The sequence below is a fragment of the Mesoplodon bidens genome (genome assembly GCF_964165515.1).
Source record: "Mesoplodon bidens genome assembly, chromosome: 2".
Lineage (NCBI taxonomy): Eukaryota > Metazoa > Chordata > Mammalia > Artiodactyla > Ziphiidae > Mesoplodon > Mesoplodon bidens.
In genome coordinates, this window is record NC_138177.1 from 50,344,470 (window position 1) to 50,366,886 (window position 22,417).

At 44.4% G+C, this 22,417-nt stretch overlaps 2 protein-coding genes across 3 annotated transcripts; one reads left to right on the plus strand and one right to left on the minus strand.

Annotated features, from left to right (window-relative positions):
• Nucleotides 1-648: 648 nt before the first annotated feature.
• On the plus strand, nt 649-10,140 carry LOC308612793 (dual specificity tyrosine-phosphorylation-regulated kinase 3-like; the record flags this gene model as incomplete). Its single annotated transcript, XM_081225499.1, has 3 exons — nt 649-979; nt 2,846-2,954; nt 8,566-10,140. Exons 1-3 carry the CDS (start codon nt 903-905, stop codon nt 10,138-10,140), a joined length of 1,761 nt encoding a protein of 586 aa, XP_081081625.1. The 5' UTR covers nt 649-902.
• LOC308612790 (eukaryotic translation initiation factor 2D-like) lies at nt 10,112-20,219 on the minus strand. Of its 2 annotated transcripts, XM_081225494.1 has the most exons (8): nt 20,005-20,218; nt 18,904-19,094; nt 17,325-17,408; nt 16,761-16,851; nt 14,076-14,183; nt 11,984-12,237; nt 11,371-11,488; nt 10,112-10,196 (listed from the first exon to the last, which is right to left on the minus strand). In XM_081225494.1, the coding sequence occupies exons 1-8, from the start codon at nt 20,058-20,060 to the stop codon at nt 10,184-10,186; spliced, it is 915 nt and encodes a 304-aa protein (XP_081081620.1). In that variant the 5' UTR covers nt 20,061-20,218; the 3' UTR covers nt 10,112-10,183. The 2 variants fall into 2 exon arrangements, with proteins under 2 accessions (XP_081081620.1, XP_081081621.1); XM_081225495.1 differs by lacking the exon at nt 14,076-14,183 and having other exon boundaries at nt 20,005-20,219.
• Between the last annotated feature and the right edge of the window lie 2,198 nt (nt 20,220-22,417).

The window sequence follows — 22,417 nt, forward strand, 5'->3', positions numbered from 1 at the left end:
CTGGGAATTTGGAGACATTTAGTTCACGCTTTGCCAACCACAGATCTCCTCTGGCCTCACTTTCCTCATCCTTAAAATGGCTCTGAGCCCTACCATCCGTGGCATCCCATTGCAGGGGAGTCAGACATACCTCAGCTTAAATTCCGGATCCTAGTTAAATCTATATAAAAGAGGGATGTCATCTAGTATGGTTACCGAGGCTAAATGAAAAGATTCGTGGCGCCGGTGGTGTCACAAAATGGGTTTATTATTATTGGTTTCCTTTGTTAACTCATTTACCCTCCGGAGGGACGCCCCTCAGTGGAGAAGTCTGAGAAATTACCCATGTCTTTCGTTCTTATTTTATTCATATTCAAGGGAGGTTTTAGAACTCTAGGCTGCAACTTGCTAAGAGATAGCTAGCTGACCGTGAGGTGCCGGCTGCCACTTCTGAGGCAGAAATCGGGGGCTGCTATTTCACAAACCCCCCGTCAGGGCCCTTCTACCTCCCCAGCCGCGGCCCTCAGGCCTCGGCCAGCGACCAGAAAACCTCAGGCGGCGGGTTCCCAGCCTCCCGCCTCCCACCTTCCGGGGCCAGCGAGAGCTTCCGAGACACGCGCCGCTCAGTGGGGAGGGGCCTCGGCCCCGCCCCTGTGCGTGGCCACATTGTTGCGCCGAGGCGTTTCAAGGGGCGTACCGCGGTTGCTAGGCGACCACACCACTCCCCTTCCCGCCCCTGCTGCTCCTCTGGCAGTTGTCGACCCCAGCCAGTCCCGAGCGGACGCGCTGGGAGCTGCACTGTGTGGAAGAGAGGTACCGAGGAAACGTCGCGGCCCGGGAGGCAGCCGCCCCAGCTCAGGTGGACGCTGCTCGCCTGACCGTCCAAACGCCGCCCCTCCCTCCGGGGGGTCCGGAGCTAACGGATGGGAGGCACAGCTCGCGGGTCCGGGCGGAAAGATGCGGGGCCGCCAGGAGACGGACTGCCGCCCCAGCCGCGGAGGTAACGGCGCCGGGGGATAACGCGCTAGGGCTCCCGAAGGAGCCGCTGCAGCTGGCAGGCGAGGTCGGGGGGCGTGGATGGACTGCGCTGGAGGTTGAGCGAGCCCCCAAGCAGTAAGGACGAGGGAAGGGGTCTGACTCCCTCTCCGGGACTGGCCCACCCTCTTCCTCTCCATCAGCTCCCCTGCCCCCAGCCCAGCGCGGGAGTGGGCTAGAAAGGAGTTAGGCAAAGAAGAATTCCCACCCTGGGGATTATTTCTCAAGTCCTACATCGGGGGTATATGGTAGGAACTCTGAGAAGCTGGGAGGTTTTTGGTGGGGTTTTTAGCAAACTGGGGGAGACAGGGAGCAATCCCTTTTCAAATAAGCCCTGTTGCTCAGAGCAGATAACCAAGGGCTTTGCCGTGAGGGGTGTAGGTGAGGGGCTCTGCCGAGTAGGACTTTTTGTGGATCGTGTTTTGAGAGATTCTCCACCTTTCATAGGATTTTACACCTTAATGGAGAGTAGGGACCACCTGCCCACTTCATTTGCATGGAGACTACCTTTGGGTAATTTCCTTTGGCTATTTATAGGAAATCTTGTAGGTCTTCAGTCTGTCTTTTTCTTTGTAAATGTGGACGTCTGTCCCATTTTGTTTGTTTTATTCGTGCTGTTGGCAAAGAATCAGTCACATCCAGAATTTTTGGTTCTTGTCAATGAAGCAGTTCCCGTTAAAGGTATAATTTTATCAGAATGTAAGCATGTTTTTTAAAAAGAGAACATTCCAAAAATAATTTGTAGTGGGTTTTCTGTTTGGTGTTTGTTTTTGTTTTTTTTTTCTCTTTGTACTCCTATAACACATCGATTAAGAAAACTCTAGAATTTTACAAAACAGTTTTTATAAGCCACTAAAATATTCCAGCATAGTTTTAAAGATTAAAAAAAATTCTTCCCTTGCAGCTGGCTCATTATCATTGTATTCATAGTATATCATGTAAAAATGATACAATGAAATGCTGATGTGTGTTACTGGGAAATCCATGTTCTTGGTGGCAGATGAAATACATTATTCAGAGCCATCTTGTGGATTAAATAAATCCTCTCCGTCTTTTGTGTTCCCTTACAGTGGTGGAGGGAGGCACAGTGTTAAAGAGCAGAGAAATTATCATTTGGCATTTAGCTTCCACCATCCACCCGAAAATTAAGTGGGTAAAGATGTGAAATCCAGTACGTTTTGTAATTTAGAGAATCCCTATAGTATTTGCTGTAGAATTCACTGTAGTTTTCTACAAGTTAGATAGATGTTAAGTAGGAAAGTAAATAAATAAATATAGAGAAAGCCCTAAGAAGGCCTTTTATTTCTTGCTTGTGAGACCCAGAAGTGCGTAGACTGGAACTATTCTTCCCTTTACAACATGTGGCCAACGGCTCAGAGAGGAAGGTAGAGTAGCCAGTGGTAGAGCTGAGATTAGAATCCAAGTCTCCGACTTGAAAATACAGTTCTGTCTTGTTTGTTTGTTCTGGTTAGCTTTTAGGCTTCAGATTTCAACTAGCCTTCGTTTTCAAGTAGTAAGTTAAATGAGATTCTTTTGATGGTCCCTATTGTTAACAACATTCAGAAAGTAAGACTTATTTTAACAAGTTCAAACTATAAACCTAGAAATGCTGTCCTTTCTTTAAAAATAAAAAAAGGAGGAAAAGTTGGGTTTCCTCCCTTCCTCTGCCAAATACCCCTGTGGTGTGTATTCAGTGCCAAAATGCAGTGTGGACATTTGTTTGTATTAATTCTTCTTTGTAGCAGATATGAAGCAGTTAAAGGGTGTTTTGGAAATACAAATTTATATACTTCAGTTACTGACAGATTTTATCTGTAATCCTTTCAACTAGATTGGATGATTTTGTCTATGATACTGTCCTAATAGATGAAACCAAAGGCTCACCCTGTTCAAATACACTCTGCAATCCTTCTGAACCACCTCTACCCAGAAGACTAAATGTAAGTAAATGAAGTAATTCTTTGAGCTCTAATGGGCCTGGAAAGGAGGAAGTGCTACTTTAAATGGTCAAGGTACAGTTACATGTCACTGGTAACCCAGGCTCTTTTTTATTCACTTTTGGTTTCTCTTGACTTTGAAATAACAATTTCTGTGGTCCAAGTTCAGCTTTTCAGAATGATTTTGATTTGGAGCCCACCTATTCCTTTCAATCACTGGGGTAAATAGGGGAAAAAACGACATGCTACTTTTATCTAGATAGTGTTTGTTTGTTTGTTTTTTTGCGGTACGCGGGCCTCTCACTGTTGTGGCCTCTCCCGTTGCGGAGCACAGGCTCCGGACGCGCAGGCTCAGCGGCCATGGCTGACGGGTCCAGCCACTCCGCAGCATGTGGGATCTTCCCGGACCGGGACACGAACCCGTGTCCCCTGCATCGGCAGGCGGACTCTCAACCACTGCGCCACCAGGGAAGCCCTAGATAGTGGTTATTTTTTTTTGATAGAATGATATGTGCAGTATATTATGATGGCTCATTTTAACAAGAACAAGAAACAGAAAATACCTCTGAACTTACAGATCTGCAGATTTTTCCTGCACGGTAGAAATGCAGTCCTAGCTTCTTAGTATGCTTAAGAGAACCATTTTATAGATCATAAATGAAACTTGAGCAATACATTTTGGTTTCGATAGATTTAATCATTTTGGAGCTTGCAGACATTTAGCTTTTGACACCGTTTTATGTTTAAGAGAATAAATTAATTCCCAGTCCCTCGGCACTCATAGAGAGGTAGGGAGAGCAGGGTTTTGGACAAGTTCCATGACAGGGAGAATCTATCCTGTGACTTTAAAATTTGCTGCATATATCATCAACGAACAAACTGAATAATTGAGTAGACTAATTTATCAATAATTCTCCTTCATATTTCTGTTTAAGACCTAAAATTATTTCTATGTAAAACAGTGCTTGCATTTTTCATAGTCCTTCCCAACGCTTTGTCAGCTTTTGCCATTAAAAATCAACCCCTTCACTACTTTCAAGGCTAATAATATTACAAGATACGGGCTACATATATTTGGAAGGCTGGTCACCCTATTTTTAATCTCCTTTCTAAAGTGCAGTAAGTTTCCATTCTCCACAAGCTTATTGTTTTTAATATGTAAAAACCTCTAAGAGCTCCAGAACCACCTATATACTCGTGTGTTGACTATCAGATTTCGTGGTTACTTGCTGACAATTAGCACATCTCTCTGGGAAACTTTTACAGTCCGTCATCATGTGACTTAAAGTCCATTTTAACTTTACTTCAGAGTTGGCCAGTGCTAATCACCATATAGTAGGGCAATTAAATTATATGTTTCAGGATCAAAATGAATTTTTTTACTGTGTGGTATTCAGAGTAACACAGCTTGCAAAACACAAGATTTTAGATTCTAAAACAATGGTGTCTTTGCAAATTTTGCTGAAAAAAGTGCTTTGACCTCTTAGTAACACTTATAGCTCATTATGCCATGACTCCATTGCGAGACGCTATTGCTCATTTCACAAAGTGCTTTGGCTTCCTTGTTTATCCAAGATGGCCTTACATTCTTGTTGGAAACTATAAATCATCTGCTCATAGGCTTTTATTGGGTTAGCTTTGTGTTGCAGAGATTTAGGGTCGAGAACGAGGGAGGGGGTGGTGTTTTATATCTGGACGAGAAGGATATTCCTTTTCTGAATTTCTCAACAAGATCTTTAAGACTTGGTTAACGCAGTTGAAGATTCTATTTGAAATGTCAAGAGTGCTCCAAATTGATCAGCTCGGTGCTTTGTGACCACCTAGAGGGGTGGGATAGGGAGGATGGGAGACGCAAGAGGGAGGAGATATGGGGACATATGTATATGTATGGCTGATTCGCTTTGTTATAAAGCAGAAACTAACACACCATTGTAAAGCAATTATACTCCAATACAGGGGTGTTAAAAAAAAAAAAAGAGCGCTCCAAATTAACAATGTACATGAAGCATTCTTAAATAAAACATGATTAACCTGGCATTATTTGTCTCTCTGGATATAATTACATAGTTAAAATATTTGAAGTCGATAGCAGACATTGGTCAGTTCTTGTGATTATAACCCTAGACTAGAAATATATAGTGTTTTGTAACTACTTTAACATGTGTGAAAATTGTAGATTCTCGTAGAACAACGGAAGGAAGATTTTATTTATAGCACAGCAGACTTGATACATAATTGATTCAGACCAGTATTTGAGTTATTACAGGAAAGGAAAGAAAGCTAAGGCGAGAACCCCTCCCTGTGTGGAAAAATTTCTTTCTGGAATTCTTCAGATTCATTGGAGGTTCAAACCTTGACAGTCCACAGGGGACTAGACCTGAAGTGTCTTGTTCTGTTCTGGAAGCCACACTTGCAGAGAGATATAACGTGCAGCCCATAACGTGCTGAGCACGTGAATAGGATATAGTAAGGCAGCCTGACCCAGGCTGTGTGAGGTGGAGGATGTGATGGGGATGATGAGCCTCGAGAAAAAATGGTGAAGGCAGGACAGCCCCTTTTAGGTATCTGAAGGGCTTTAACATGGAAATTTGGACACTCCTGTGTAGTTCCGGAGGGCAAAATAAGACTTAATTTGCAGAGAGAGAGATTTAGGCTCACTTTAAGGAAAAACCATGAGTCAGGAAATCCAAATGACATCCTTAATCTTATTGTAATAGTTCTGTGGAAGTTAAATTTCTGTTCTTATTAACAGTCTGTACCTGAGACCCTCTCTTTACCACAAACAGAAATGAATACCTCCAGAGCCAGCACAGCCTTACATGTAGGTAGAGTAGGTGAAATGCCCAGGGGTGGACCCTGGACCACAAATACCTTTCCTACCAGCTTGTCATTGATGACCGCGGGTCCTAGAGAGTCATTCCCTTGGGTTAAGGCATTGATCTTTTTAAAGGTCAAATATGTCTGGAGAGATAACCCATTAAATTGCATGGCAAGTTGAAAGGAGGTTTTATGTGGGGGAGAAAGTGGGTGAGGTGTTTCCATGCATCCTAAGGGAAGGCTGATTGTGCAGGCCTTCACGGAGCAGAAGGCATAGTTGATGCCAGATGTCTGGTGGAGGGAGTCTGGAACTGCAGAGGAAGGCACCACAGAGAGAAAAGATAAGCTGAAAGGGGAAAGGGAGGGTGTATTGGAGTTTAAACAATATATTGAGAATTTTGCCTAATTGTTACCAGTGTTTTTAACATGTTTTATAGTTTCTGAGGGTCTTTCACATATATTACTAATTATAATTTGATTCACACAACATCCTGCAAGGAGGTATTATTATCCACATTTTAAAGATAAAGAAATTGAGGCTAAGAAACTGGGCTAAAGGTTAAGCCTACCCTGGGACCTACAGTTTTTGAGCAGTGTAGCCAGGACCCCAACCTAGGCCTTCTGACTTCACATTTCTTCAGAATGTGTCCCCAAGATTTTAGCAGTAAATATTTAGATGCATTTAGGTTAGGTAGTAAAAATTTAAGGAAAACTGGTTTAGATGCATGCAAATATTTGGTTTTGTTATGTAAATCTACCTAAAACCAAATAATTATAATTCCCTAGTTCAGCCAAACCTATCTCCTAATAGATTGTAGTGCCTTGAGGTAACCTGTTTTTTGGCACTTTTATAATTGTGAACAATTAGTGCTCATGTGAATGTTAGATGGATGGATGAGGCCTTTTTTTTCCATCCCTAAAAACAGGAATGGTTATTTGACTTAATTGCTGATAAACAAAATGTTGCGTTATATTTACATCTTAGCAAGGTATTTAGGTTCTGTCTGCCAGCCTGTTTTATTTTCTTGACTAGTGATAGTTCTCTATTTTGGTATCAGAGATCTCTCCTGGTCCGTATCTTGCCTCTTTATTTAGAAACTCAATGCCAAAGTATGGCTACCGTTGTACTGGCTGCTTTGCTTTTATGTAAGATGGTGCAGTGCCTCATTTTTGTAACTGTAGTACTATATAAATGTTTAAATTGATTAAATGACCTAAAAGCAGCAGGCAGGAACTAATGTCGTGCTTTTATAACTAAATTAGGGGCTGTCTAAAGTATGACAACACTTAATGTTTTTTTCATCCCTTTTTTGTTTTTTATATTTACATCTTTTATATTTTTATTTATATAGGTGATGGGTCAGGTGTTGTTTGCTTAGGTTATATTAAAATTCTCTTTTTTAAATGGTTGGCCACTTTGGATCATTACCTTATAATTTGCGTTATATTTTAAGAGATCATAAAGATAGCTCAGAGCTTCTCTGGAATTATCTACCCCTGATCATAGAGGCTCTCAATCATACACATCGGGGGTAAAGTTCTTCAGGGTCTGTTAAGAAAAACAGTTGTTCTTTGAAGTATCCCAGACTTTTTTTTTTAAACAACAGATGTAGCACTTTTTTTCTTCTTTCCTTCTAGCACATTCTTATATTTTTCTTAGTATTTTTTTTAGCGTTTGGCTTTTTCATTGTCTTTCCCTCCACCGAGTTTCAAAGAATCTTATTTCATTTCAGAGGTATTTAATAAGTAGAGTTTTCTTCTGTGGGTTATTGTTCCTTGCAGGAAAAGGTGATGCCAAATCAAGTAAAAAGAGTTGTATGCCTTTGTCACGTAGGCGTTTGCTGAGGGAGACTAGTGTATGTGTCTATGAGCAAGGGAAGGACAGAGAAAGGAGACTCTTTGTCTTTAGGAGAGTTTTACAAGAAGCACCCGGGCGCCTTAGATTCTCACTGCTATTCATCAGATACATAAAGAATTGGCCTTGGTGATCTCAAGAGTTCTCTCTGGATTAGAAATTTTGTGATTCAATGAACTGAGATAGAAAGATGCGATCATTTATTTGGGGACCCAGGAGTAGATGATGAGGCCTTGGTTGATTCCAGGCCAAGGTCAACATTCAGCCCTACTGGAGAATAGTACAGGCACTAGGAGAAGCTGGTACCAGGTTATGTTAATGTTCTGGACCAAGATTCAGAAGACCTGGGGATCACATCCTGCCTCTGTCCCTTTATCATTTACAGAACACTTTAATATGTATTCATTTGCTCCTGGTACATGCCCTTAAGATTTGGGAAGATACTTGAAACAGTTTGTGAACAATATAGGACAGTATATATATAACAAGGGCCAGATTACGTGGCAGACTCGAAAAGCTGCAGCTAAGATGTGAGTGGAGCCATAGTTAGTATGGGCTTGGAGTAGTTCTAAGTGGAAGAGGGAGGAGTAGCATTGGGCTTTGAAAGAGCGTAGGATTTGAGTGGATGGGGTGAAAAGATTCTCGGTAGGAAGACATACCAGTTAGAAGGAATCTAGCATGTTTCGGGTATGGTAAGATGACCGTCTTGTTTTGAACAAAGGGAGGCCTATGTAGTGGGGCTGGGGTGGCCACAGCAGTCAGGGAACCTAAGGATTAACATAACACGAGTTTCTAGAGACTCCTGCTTTTCTTATCTCACTTTTGGGCCTTTTAACTACACAACTGGCATGTTTTGTTGTTTTGTTCAGTCAGGGGGACGATTCTTTCGTTCTTCCACCGTTTTTAGTGACTTTAACATAGATTCACTTCTCTTTGCCGTAGATCACCACTGAGCATTTAACAAGAGATCCTACTCAGTGCTTCCTGAATGGAGGTGAGATGAAGGTAGAACAACTATTTCAAGAATCTGGCAACAGAAGATCTGATACTTTTCAGTCAGATGGCATCAACGACTCTGAAAAATGCTCTCCTACAGTTTCTCAGGGTAAAAGTTCAGATCGTTTGAATACAGTAAAATCCAGCAGTTCATCCAAAGCATCCAAAGTGTTGCCTCTGACTCCAGAACAAGCACTGAAGCAGTATAAACACCACCTCACTGCTTATGAGAAGCTGGAAATCATCAATTATCCAGAAATTTACTTTGTGGGTCCAAATGCCAAGAAAAGACATGGAGTTATCGGTGGTCCCAATAATGGGGGTTATGATGATGCAGATGGGGCCTACATTCACGTGCCTCGAGACCATCTAGCTTATCGATATGAGGTGCTGAAAATTATTGGCAAGGGCAGTTTTGGGCAGGTAGCCCGGGTCTATGATCACAAACTTCGACAGTACGTGGCCCTGAAGATGGTACGCAATGAAAAGCACCTCCATCGCCAAGCAGCCGAGGAGATCCGGATTTTGGAGCATCTTAAAAAGCGGGATAAGACCGGTAGCATGAACGTTATTCATATGCTGGAAAGTTTCACGTTCCGGAACCATGTTTGCATGGCCTTTGAGTTACTGAGCGTAGACCTTTATGAGCTCATGAAAAAAAACAAGTTCCAGGGTTTTAGTATCCAGTTGGTTCGCAAGTTTGCTCAATCCATCTTGCAATCCTTGGATGCTCTCCACAGAAACAAGATCATTCACTGTGACCTGAAGCCAGAAAACATTCTCCTGAAACACTATGGGCACAGTGCGACTAAGGTCATTGACTTTGGGTCCAGCTGTTTTGAGTACCGGAAGCTTTACACCTATATCCAGTCTCGGTTCTACAGAGCTCCAGAGATCATCTTAGGAAGCCGCTATAGCACGTCCATTGACATGTGGAGTTTTGGCTGCATCCTTGCAGAACTTTTAACAGGACATCCTCTCTTCCCTGGAGAGGATGAAGGAGACCAGCTGGCCTGTATGATGGAGCTTCTAGGGATGCCACCACCAAAATTCCTGGAGCAATCCAAACGTGCCAAGTACTTTATTAACTCCAGGGGCCTACCTCGCTACTGTTTTGTGACCAGTCAGGCAGATGGGAGGGTTGTGTTTGTGGGCAGTCGTTCACGGAGGGTTAAGAAGCGGGGTCCCCCAGGCAGCAAAGACTGGCGGACAGCACTGAAGGGGTGTGATGATTACTTCTTCATAGACTTTTTGAAAAGGTGTCTTACCTGGGACCCCTCTGCCCGCCTGACCCCAGCTCAAGCACTAAGACACCCTTGGATTAGCAAGTCTGTGCCCAGACCTCTCACCATTGAAAAGGTGTCAGGCAAAAGGGTAGTAAACCCTGCAAATGCTTTCCAGGGCCTGGGTTGCAAGCTGCCTCCAATTGTACGAATAGCCAATAAGCTTAAAGCTAACTTAATGTCAGAAACCAGTGGTGGTATACCTCTGTGCACCGTATTGCCAAAACTGATTAGCTAATGGACAGCTGGTGTGCTCAGAGATGAAATGTAGGTATTTTTAATTATCTTGCAAACCTGAAAATGGAAAAAAAGAAACAACACCAAGCCCATTCATGGATATGTTTTTGGTAGACTAGATATCTTTTTTTAACAAGGCAAAGCATTTTTATATGACTGTAAAAGAACTCTTGAAGGGCTAATTACCTAACCAGCTTGTATTGGCCATCCTGGGATACATAGTAAAAGACTTTTTATAAGTCAGTGCATCTTTTGTTATTATTGTCAGGTGTTCACCAACCTGTGTATTATTCTGTGGGTTTCAATCCTTTTCTCTCAAGGTAGACGATATACCAGAAAGTATATCCTGAACATTCACTTCTAGTCTCCCTCGGCATCTGTTCCAGAGGCTTAATTTGGGACATGGCCGTAGTTATAGATGAGACTGAAAACTAGATCTGCCGCGCACTCCAGACCCCACATGTGTATAGAATGCCTTAAAGAAGCTCACACGTAGAGGAAGAGAATTACATTAAAACCCCTTGTTTAAAAAACAGAGCAAAATTCTCAAAAAGAAAGAAGTTCAGACTTGAGGTGAAAATCAATAAGCAAATCTCCTGACATGATAATATTTACTGGGTGCTTATTAAATGTCAGGTTATTCGATCTTGACAGCAATCTTACAAGTGTTAGAAATCAGGGCTCAGAGAAGCCTAGTAATGGGCTCAAATACACCTTTGCTCCAACACCCTGGGGAGCTGGCTTTTGAGCCCAGATGGCTCAGTCTTCAAAGTCCAGGTTCAACCCACATGTAACACTCCCTCTGCTGGTGGCTGTGTGTGCGGGTCGGGTGGGGGGGTTCACACCGATTCTTCCTGCTGACACAACCTAATCTGGCCCACCTACTCTTCAGAAAGGTGTGAGGGGACTGAAGCCTCCAGAACAAACAGGCTGCCCCAGGGCCCTTCCGGGGCCGGACATGCTGCCCAATCCGTAAAAGAGCCCAGAATCACCACAGCAGAGGCAGTGCTCAAAGCGCCTTGCGCATTTTAACCTTCATTTCCTTGACATCCTTTCACTGGCTAAAACTTAAGTGTTTAAAACTCAGTGTTTGCTAGATCAACCCTCCACTTCGCTCTTTCCACATCATGTCCCTAAAACAATTCCCCCATCAGCCTTGTCCCATCCTACCACCAAAGAGCAGGAGACAGACCCACCGCCCGGCCCCCAGCCCACACCATGCCTTCCATACCAGCAGGAGAACATGTGGCTGCCCAGGAGAGTGCTGGTGAGTAAAGGGAGGTCAGCCTTTTTGACGCGGTACTTCAAAGCATGCAAGAAGCATCTCTGCAACAGTTCGTCCATTTGCTCTGCAAGGAGAAGAACCACATCCTACCTGAGGGCCGCAGAAGGCCCGCGCAGCACAAGATAACTCCCCACACGGTGACATCCGTACCTCACCCCTCAGCTCTGAAGGAGCCCATTCCCAGGCACCAAAGCTCCCAGACTCTCTAGAACACTGAGCCTTTACAGAGGTCTGACCCCACAGAGGGGGTCAGGCCACAAAGTCCCACCCAGCCAGGCGCAGATGCTTCTCTGATAGAGAAGTCAGAGCCAGAAGAAAACTAAGAGGGCCGTGTAGCTGGGAACAGTCCAAATAGCAGAGCCGACAGGTATCCAGGGAAACGCCACATATGCGCAAGACTCCCAGGTAAGATGGCAAAGGGCTGTGGCACCACCCTCACCAAAACTAAGGCCTTTCCCCGCCCCTCCCGGAGCCGTGGCGCCGCTCTGGGCGGAAGCAGAGCCCAGCGCTTCAGTCCCCACACTGAGAGGCGAGCGCCCTGCTCCTGCCAGAGCTGTACCTGGAAGGGTCTTGCTGTCCGTGGGCTCTGGGCTCAGGCCCCCGACACTGGGGTCTTCTGTAGCTTCCGACGGGGACTTCTCCCCACACCTCTGCTGAACCTCCCCCTCCTCCTCCTCTCCCGCCAGGGTCAGGCGCCTCATGTCTCCCTGCAAGGTGGTGTCTGCCTGGACAGACCCCTTCTCTTCACTGAGATCTGGGGGATCCAGGGCCAGTGGAGCAATGGATGGTGGAGAGGACTTGTCTCCAGATCGCCTGCAAAAACCTCATGTCAGAAACACTGAGCAGCAGCCACAACACTCCAGCCCCGGTCAGGGGGTCAGCAGGGGTCCAGAGAGAGTAAGACCCACAGGCAGGGGTGTCCAGGAGAGGCCAGAGAACCTGGGTGTGCCTCTCAACTCTGTTTCCAATTCTGGGCCCAGAGAAGTCCCATGCCTCAGTTTCCTCATCTTTGAAATGGGGAGAGTAATTCTTGCCTCCTCCTTAACCCAAGGAATAATAATATTATTAACAGAAATTCAGGGACAGAGAAAAATTAAAGACAACATAGTTAAAGTGGAGCTCCCCTTCCAAAGTATTCCCTCCATATAAATTAAAAATAAAACCATTTTGAATTAAATAACCAAATGAAGATTGCAAACGCATCTGTAGTACCAGGTTGGTGAAATACAAACCCAAGGTTGAGCGTATGGAACAAATTACAAACACCTGGACTGCTCAAGACTGCTCAAGACTGCTTCTGTGTTAAATCAGAATGCAATCTAAAATAGATAAATGACAAGGACCAACTGTATAGCACAGGGAACTATATTCAATACCTTGTAATAACCTTTAATGGAAAAGAATCTGAGAAAGAACATATATGTATATATCTATATCTAGAATCACTAGATATACTAATGGTCACTAGAATCACTTGGCTGTTCACCTGAAACTAACACAACATTGTACATCAACTATACCTCAACTGAAAAAAAAGAATGCAATCTAACCTGCAGAGTAGAGATTACAATGGCTTTATGCCACTAAGCCTTATGAAGACAGGAAAAAAAGGGATGCCACATAGCAGAGCGGTAAAAACAAAAAGCTTTATGTTAACTAAGATTATGCAAGTCAAACAAAGTTTTACTAACAGCCGCAGCAAGGCTTATTAAGTATGGCTACTAGTGAGGCCAGAGCGTATGTTTAGGCTATTCTGATCAGGTAAATACCATAAGTGTTTTCAAAGGGCGGGAGGACGGGAGACTGAGGCAGCCACTGATAAAACAATTTAGACAACAGGACCTTAACTGCCCAGACTAACAGTCAGAAAACAAGGTGCTGGGAGTACGTGAGTAAGCCGCCCTCAGATGCCTGCTGAAACCCACACTGATGAGGCTGTACCTCCAGCAAAGCAGGGCTTGGCCAATACTTGTAAAATAAGTAACTCCAAGACTGACTAAAAACGTAAGGGTAAATCTATACCAACAGGCCACACAACACTTGGCCAGAAGACCAGGTAGACTGCTTTCGAGAAAAGCACTACTTACTATTTTGGTTAAATGACACGAAAATAACCAGAAAATAAACTCACATACAGCTCCAGAGAGCAACCGTCACAGTGAGAAAGTGCAAGTTCCGTAATGAGGAGGAGATCCTAAATGTGGAACTTGAACAACAGGAAAGTCATCAGGTTGTCACCCTGGTGCCTGAGGATCTACTCTGCTTTGATCTGGATTCAGATGTGAGAATTCCCGAGCACTCATCATGGGGTCAGAAAATGCCTAAATGTACACGGCAGAAAAGGCCAGATCGACCAGTGCCATAAAAATAAAGAATATCACTGTACTGAGAGGCAGAGAAGACAATCCCTAAGGCCTTCTTCCAGCCCTAGGATTCTATAATTCACCTAGGAAATCAAGTTCTCTGTAATTTCTTTTCTAAACAGGCCAAAAAAAAAATCTTTTCTCCACATTTTGCAAGGAAATTAATGTCTAGGGTCAGCAACTTGACTAAGGACACAGCAGGGATCAAAACTCTCGCTTCTCAATCCAGGCCCTGTGCTCCCTCCGCCCACCCAGCTCCCTATAAAACAGAAAAAGCATGGAACCCACCACAAGTGGTCCTGGTAGGTGTGGAGCACAGAGAAGCCCCTTCCCTTCAGACCTGAGGTCAGCATCTCGGCTGTGGACATGGCAGCAACTCCGATGGCAACGGGGGCTCTGAGAAGGAGGAGGTCAGAGACGAGGGTCAGGGAAAGTCTTCCAGGAGGGCACATGTCAGGACCAGGTTTCTACACATGTGTTCAAAGCACCACGGTTGCAAATCTGAAGCATCCACTTGTATCACAGAGCTAAAACTCGGTGCAGTCTCAATCTTATTCAAATTACCTACACATATGACTTTCAAAAATTCCTTGACCAAATATTCCCTTCTGTGTAAGTAACTCCTCTACTGATGTTATCATTCTTATATTCTTATTATGAACCAAACCCAGCCAGGACTCAGAAGGATATTTAAAGTTCCCTTTCTTTAATTTCAAAAAATAAATTATCTCCCCTATCTTAAAAAAGGCATAGCCATCCTATATGGAAATTCAGAAGGGAGGCCATTCATATGCCATAAATTAGGCTGAGGGATGCCAGAGGGAAGAGAGAAGAGAGATACAGTGGTACCAACGAAAGGTTCCTTCTGAGTTGGTTCTTTATAACAGGCCTTGCTCTGTATAACATCTATCTAAGAACTGGATGTGTCCAAAATATCAGAAACAACCACATTTACAATAACTACAAAAAACTTCCAAAGCCCAAATGGGAAATCTCTGTCAGCCCACTGTTACTCAGCAATGCTCACACATTGCCTGTAAGGATCGGTGTCCAGCTGGCTAACAGGAGGGGAATATACAAGCCTGGCAACGTTGCCTGGACCCAAGGGAGACGATTCAAGGGCAGATTTCCCAACACCTGAACTTCAAAAAAAAACGTTTGCTAATCCGGTGGCTCCACTTCCTGTGCCCATGGGTCAGTTCCTGCCACAGAATCTTTGAATTTGGCTTCTTTCCCAGTTCCTAAAAGACGGGTCTTTGTCTTCCACCCTTGGAATCGTCAATGGCTCAAGAACTTCGGTCTCGAACCTGTCTTGTAGTTTTAGTAAACTCCCTTGTACCCTCACCCCCTTCCATAAACCACCTAGGATTCATTCCCACATACATTCTAAATGCCAAACTCAGAGGCCAAATACACATTTATGTAGTTTTCTCGATCTTGGATAGAATACTGGGGGGAAAAAACAATAATTTCACCATTCTTTTCAACTTCAAGTTTTGCTACAGGTAAACAAGGGACGAAACATTTCTAGGAGCTTGGTTCCCAAAGGTTCAAGGAAAATGGGAGAATATGAGCAACAAAAATAAGATCTTTAAACACTGACCCCTCCCATGCCTCCCATGTTTCCCTCTCAAAGAAGCAATGAGTACAATAATAAGATGTCATTTTTCATTCAGGATGATACAAATGAAAATGACCCATCATATCCAGTGTCGGTGAGCATGTAAGGAAACAGGCTCCATATACCCTGTAGGTAGGAGGGAAAACTGACACAGCATTTTTATAGGGCAACAGAAAATATGCACGATCTTCAGCCAAACAGTTCTGCTTCCTAGTATCTACTTTAGAAAAATATTGGCACTAGTGTCCCTAGAGGCATCAGGAAGATCTTGTTTGTGATAGAGACGAAGTAGAGGCAACCACAATGTCCACTGGAAGAGGACTTTTCCCATCACCCCACAGTGGGTAAAAAGATTCAGCTTATCTGTGCTTGCTGACATGGAACATGTCCCCACTACCTGAAGTGAAAAAGTAATAGGGATAAAGTTTGTTTATTTGTATTTTTAAACATACACACCCCAAACCATACATTTTATACGCACGTGTATATATGCATTGAAGAAGGCTGACAAGGACGTGCATCAGAATGATAATGGTTACTTCTAGGAGAAAAGGATTATGGGGTGAGAGGGTTTTGATTTTTCACAACTGTTCATACCATTACTTCCTAATTTATTTTAAAAAAGAGACACTGTGGTGATGGCTGAACAACCCTGTAAATATACTAAAAAAAATCACCGAATCGTACATTTGAAACAGGTGAATTTTATAGTATGAAAACTATATCTCAATAAATCTATTAAAAATAATTAAAAGATGAGGATGATGATGTGGATGTTCGACAAAAATAATGTTGAAGTCATGCAAGGCAGGAAAGACCAAGAAAATGTCACAGACAGGAGACTAAGAAGACATGACAACTAAATGCAATGTGGTACCCTGGACTGGATTCTTGAACACAAAAAAAGGAAAAAAAGACATCGTGGGAAAACTGGGGAAATATGCATAAAGTCTGTAATAGTGTCAAAAGGACTGTACCAATGTTAATTCCTTAGTGTTGATAACTGTACTGTGGTTATACAAGATGTTATCATTACAGGAAGCTGGGTAAGGAGTATTTCAGGACTCTGTACTATACTTGCAACTCTTCTGTAAATCTAAGAAAAAAATGTTTAAAGGAGAAAAAAAACAAATAAATTTTAAAAAGGAAGCAGCAGCAGCAGGAGCAAATACACTTGGCCCAGATGTATGGACACCCCACAGGCTCACTGCCATTCCCCACTCTCTGATTGCTCAGGAAGAATATGTTTTTTCTTTTAATCCTTTATCCATATGCTGTGAAGTTGTCATTCCCACCCCTCCCAAGTTTTCCCTAAGTTGTTTCCCCATAGGCACAGCTGACTGGCACAGTACCTGTTCCCCACCAAGGCAATGGCACAGAGGTCACCCTTCTGTACTTGAGGCAGACCAGCAGGGGGCACCACTAGCCCTGGCAGCATCAAATCTGCAGGAAACAAAAGCATTGCAACTAACTCCACAGTTTACTTCATCATTTACTCATTTGCTCAACAAACATACATTTGTTAAGCATCAACTACATTATTCATAATGAAAATAAAAAGTGGCAAACTGAGGATCAGACCTTTTCCTTCTGGGAGACTAGCGGTCAAACTGAAGCACCAAGCTGAGGGTCCAGTTCCATGATCTATCTTATTCTGGTTTCCTAAATTCAGTTTATTCATCTAAAGTATAGCATATGGCAGTTCACAGAGCACTTTCATGTCACTTATCTTATTTAAGCCTTACAGCAGGGTCAGAGAGCTTATGGAAGCAGCCAAGTAAGAGATGCAACAGACATGAGGGAAAAATTCTATTTTTCAATCATATGAATGCACAAAATGGGTACATTTATTAAAGTAGTTGGCCTTTACTAAGTAGGTTTCAGCCACTATCCAGAATATAGGAAAATACTCTTACCTGCTCCCCCCACCAGTTTTTCAAGCACCAGGGGCCATGTTGTAAATGTTGCTAGAAGATCAGGATAAGACCACAGGGTGTACACTGTCCAAGAAGAGAGCCAGAAAACACTTACTGCCCAAAAGTCAACCCCCTGGGGAATGGCAAAGCCAAACACTAAGGCCACATTAATCAACATGTAGAAAGAAACTCAAGTCAAAGCTAGAGAGAAGGTTGTAAGGGGATGCCCAAAGAAGCTGCATTCTTTTTTTTTTTTTTTATTAGGTTACCCCAAGTTTGTGAAGCGGTTTATATGTTATATGCTATTTACTTGAGAATCCTTGCTTCCTTTAGCCTTAGAGACCTGCATTCTTTACATATTTATACTGAGCTCTTTGCAGTAGTTTCTCTCAATCTATGATCTTGAGAAGTTATCACTTTTACTGGTCGGAAGACACATGAAGTGAGCTACAGCTCTAAGAGTCTGCTTAGCTGCCAAAGTTGGATATTTATGTGTAAGGCTAAAACTAGTGATGAAGTGAACATCTGCTTTTGCCTGTCCAGTATCCCTTTTCCCCTCTCTGGGAACTGAGTGCCCCTTTTCCTGTGGGAAACACATTATATATAGTTTACATCAGGCTGACTCCCTTCTCAAAGAGGCTGCAGTCTTGAAGAAGGCGGAGACTTAAGAAACTGGGTGTCACTTGAGACTTGGAGGCACCTATTGTTCCACCTGGACGGCAGCAGCCAAACATGGCCATAGTGGATAAAAGTAGGGACAGAGCCCCAACGAGGATTCCTTTTATGTCCTCAGAAGCAAGTAATCCGAAACCAGGGCACCAGCCTGTAAGAAATTCTGAAACTTTCCCATGTTTCTTATTTTTATTCTCTCTGTTTCCACAGGGATTAGCAGTAAAACCCTTAGATCAAAAAGGGCTTGTATGTGTACAGCAGCAAAGCTGGGTGGGGGTAGGGTGGCCTGGGGTAGGAGACTGCACTGCACTGCTGCAGCCAAGCTGGGAGGAAGAAAAGCCCCCGAATGACAAAGTAGGTGTCCGCAGCCATGGAAAAGAGAAAAGGACACTGCCTCTCTGAGATCTGTGACAAAGAAAGCAAGCAAAGTATCCTGAGAGCCAGACAAGAGCCTAAGAAAGAATCCCTGTGAGACATCTCAACCAAAGTCCACCACTAAGACAGCTGGGTATGGAGTTTAACTAACCCAGCTTCTTTCCCATCACAGGATCTCTTCAGTAGCTTAAGAAAATTCCACTCGTGGAAGTTTTAAGAAGCATTTTTTACATGCCCTGAAACTCCACCCTTTTCACGACCTCTGCTCCAATCCCTACTTAACCCACTAGAAACCAGTGTTTCTTCACCTCAGAATTTCCCTTGGCAACCACCCTCTTTTTGTGTTAACCCTTTTTCCCCCTCACTTCTATAGCAGTTTCTGATCTTGAAAGACCCAATTCTAGGGACACTAAGTCCAAAAAGATTCTTAGGGAGATTTTGCATTTATTTGTTTTAAGGAAGACGGATTAATGGAAGAAACAGATGTTAGGCAAGGACCATAGTAATGGCCATCTCCATCCCACTGCCATACCTGTCGGATATAGAGTTTTCTCCAGTTCAAATAGGATGGGGTTACCACCACGCACGTACACAGTCACTGCATCCCCTCTGTGAGCATACAACTTCACAGTGTTGAGTTCTTCCTTTCCAGGTACTAACTCAGAGACCTGATCCGTTCCAAGAGTGGGGAAAGCAGCTGTCACCTCGGCCCGAAGCTTCCTCCTGCAGAGAGAGCGCACACACCTGGTAGGTATGCTGCCCGGATGGATTCCAATAAATACTGAGGACTCAAGACTTACTATACAATCACGAGGCCCAAGAAAAAGACTGGTTGATGATGCCGTATTCTCACTCTTCCAAAACCTCCCATTCTCTTTCTCATCCAATGTCTCATCTATTTTCACATGTTCCTGGGGCATGTCTTTCCATTCTACAAAGAGAGGGAAAAACTGAGATCCGGTAAGCGACCCAAGTTAGCCTGCCACTGGAAACTAAGCCCTGCCTTCCTGACTCCACACATAGCTCCTGGACCCACTCCTTTCTCATCTATGCTTGGCCAATCTGTCAACTTATGATTAAACAGCTCTGCTAGGGCACCAAGAATGACAACTATAGAACACTGCCTCCAAAATTCCCAAGGTGACACCTTCATTTGCAAAACTGAACAGATACACTTCTTACCACATGTGCCTTATCCCCTCTCACCTCACCCTCCACCTGTCTCTCCTGCCAGTGGTAATCACTAGACACTTCTTCTCGTATGCTTGTAGTTCTCTGTGCCCCATCTAATCTCTCCCAAGGGACTCAAAGCTCTTGGTAGGGCAGGGACCCCGTTTTCCTTCATTTTGGCATCCTCCACGACACCTTAAACAGACTGCAGTCAATACGCGCTGATTGAATTATACGCTTTCTCGTAAACTCACTAAAATATCCAAAAGACAGCCTGGGAGATAAATCAGGCCTCCTCTCCATCTTCACTCTCAAAACACGTCTAACTCACCCTTGCCCGCCCCCCGGGGTCCCTTCTCCGGCTGTACCCCTCGGCCTCCAGCCCAGAAAAGGCTGTGAGCCAGCCGAGCTTGAGAGATGTCTGGGTGCCCTGGTGGGCAGAGCAGGCTCTTCTCTCCCTCACCTGTCCGACCCCTTGATGGCCGTGTTGGACTTGACTCGAAAGGCCTTGGCAAACATGTCTGCTGGAGGGGCCTGGGGAAGAGAAGGAGACCACAGCAGCCAGGGACTGTCAGCAAAGCGCGAGCACGGCGGCTTCCCAACCCGCAGTCCTGGGGGCAGCCATGCTTGGGCCCGGCTGGGAAAAGGGCCCGGCTGGAAACCGGGGCCGCGCAGCTTCGCGGCCACCCCTAATGGCAAGGCTGGGAACTGAAGCATGGGGGGCGGGGCCGGAGAAGGCGGGGCGGATCCCTGCGCCGAGCGGTGCACCCTTTCGCCTCACCCCTTACGCCCGGCTCTGCGCCTAGGCGAGTGGCTTGAGCGGGTGCGTCTGTAGTATCTCTGGGGCCAACAGCGATTCCGTTCATTTTTACTCCATCAGCGTTCTAGTGTGTTGAGTAGGAGCTCTGCCAGCTCTCATTCCATGCAGTTTAGTTCAGCTGGGCAAAATTAATTGAACTCGTGTTTTCTTAAACTTGCAGGCCTCTTGAATGGTTTTCTTCAGGGCTTTTGTTTCTTAAGATCTTTACATTTTATTGCACACTTGGGGCCTCAGCTAGAATTCTTTCCGAGATTTTCTCCTTCCTGTTTTTTAATTTACATGAGGTGATAATAACAATAAGAGGGAATCCACTTTAGTCCGAGGTTTGACCTCCTGTTAAGAGGAAAAAACTATACAAATGATCTTCAAATCTGTTATTTAAAACTTTTTTTTTTTTTTTTTTTTTTGCGGTATGCGGGCCTCTCACTGCTGTGGCCTCTCCCGTTGCGGAGCACAGGCTCCGCGGCCATGACTCAGGCTCAGCGGCCCAGCCGCTCCGCGGCATGTGGGATCTTCCCGGAGCGGGGCGCGAACCTGTGTCCCCTGCATCGGCAAGCAGACGCTCAACCACTGCGCCACCAGGGAAGCCCTAAAACATTTTTGGATAAAAAACCCCACATTTTTGGACCTTTTTAGGTACCTTTTGCATTCAGGCATTATTTGGGGGGATTTTGTTTCCAAAGCAATTTTAAAAACTCAGAGTGCTTATAAAAAAACTAATTTTGAGGCATAGTAAAATCAAATTATGGTTTGGCTTCTCCCTAGCAGTTTGATCTTGGGCCAATGGCTTATCCTTTCTGAAACTGTTACATTCTCTGTAAGATGTGGAGGTAATACCTACTTCACTGGGCTTCTGTGAGAAACCACTGAGATAACGCATGTGATATATTGCAGGGTGCTTTGAAATTTTCCCATAAATGGTAGATATTAGTTCAAAACAAACAAACAAAAAACAGTCTCAGGCAGGGGTGAGGGATTGGGTTTCCCTGAAAGGGACTGCTGTGTACCCTGGAGACAAGGATTTAATCACCTGGGGTCCTGGCCCCTACTAAACTTAATTTTGCTAATGAAAATTTCAGAGCAGAGTGTCCATCCACCAAGAAAAAAGAAATCCTGATTGCTTTAATTTGGTGATACAGTCACACAGAGGAGAAGTCCATCTGGGCTATAACAAAGATGAGGCCTTGCACAGTCTCTGTCCACCACCATCTCTGCCCTTAATCTGGGGTCAGCCACAGCTCCATCTCCTCCTGCACTTCTGACCCACCATGCCTTTATTGTGAACCACCCCAGCCATAAAGCCAACGTCAGAGGAGCCCAGAGGAGGAGAGTGCCACAGATCCTTCTCCGCTTGGGCCCCCACCCAGCCACACTCGGGGGGGTGTGGTGCCAGACTCTGTGCTGTTGACCAGGCCTATTGCAGTACAGCCATGGAAGCAGTCTCTGACCAAGGAGCCGAGGAAGGTTATTCAAGGGCATACTAGAAATTTCAAGCTGTGAAAATTATTGTACACACCATATGTCCTGGCTAAGAAGGCACAGATTAGCAGCCTAAAAATTAATTCATGGTTGACAAGTAGGAGCCAAGACCCAAGGGGATGCTGTACACAGCATCCTGCCTCCCTATTGGCAGAGCAAGATCTCCCTTTCCCCAGGAGGGTGCCATCCCAACTTCTCTGCCTGCATCAGGGACCTGTGTGCTCCCTGCCGGTGGCCCTGTTGCTAGGCAAGCTGGCTGAACCCTGAGTCCAGCAAGCCTAGATTCTTTAACTTTCCCTTTGTGGCTCCAGTACAGCCCCACAGGGCTACCAACCTGCTGCCCACTCTTGGGTAAGCTGCAAACACAGGCTCTCTTTGATTTATGATTTGTATAAAAGGAAAGGTAGAAGTTAGAGTCCAGAGGGTAGAGCCAAGAACTGTCATTCACAAGACTTCAGCCATAATCAAGGAACTGGCAACACATGCCTTGATGCATTTCGTATTAGCTATAATCAGTGACTCCATTTTTCTCCCCTTTGAGGAGTGTCTACAATGGTTACAGGTGGTTATAATATGC

Excerpts from the sequence above, each read along its gene's own strand:
- LOC308612790 (XM_081225494.1), bottom strand. The coding sequence starts at position 20,060 with ATGTTTGCCAAGGCCTTTCGAGTCAAGTCCAACACGGCCATCAAGGGG. Across the intron at positions 17,409-18,903 it reads GAAAACTCTATATCCGACAG|TGTACACCCTGTGGTCTTAT; the intron begins GTATGGCAGTGG and ends CTTCTTGGACAG. Across the intron at positions 12,238-14,075 it reads ACCTACCAGGACCACTTGTG|GCGATCTGGAGACAAGTCCT; the intron begins GTGGGTTCCATG and ends AGGTTTTTGCAG.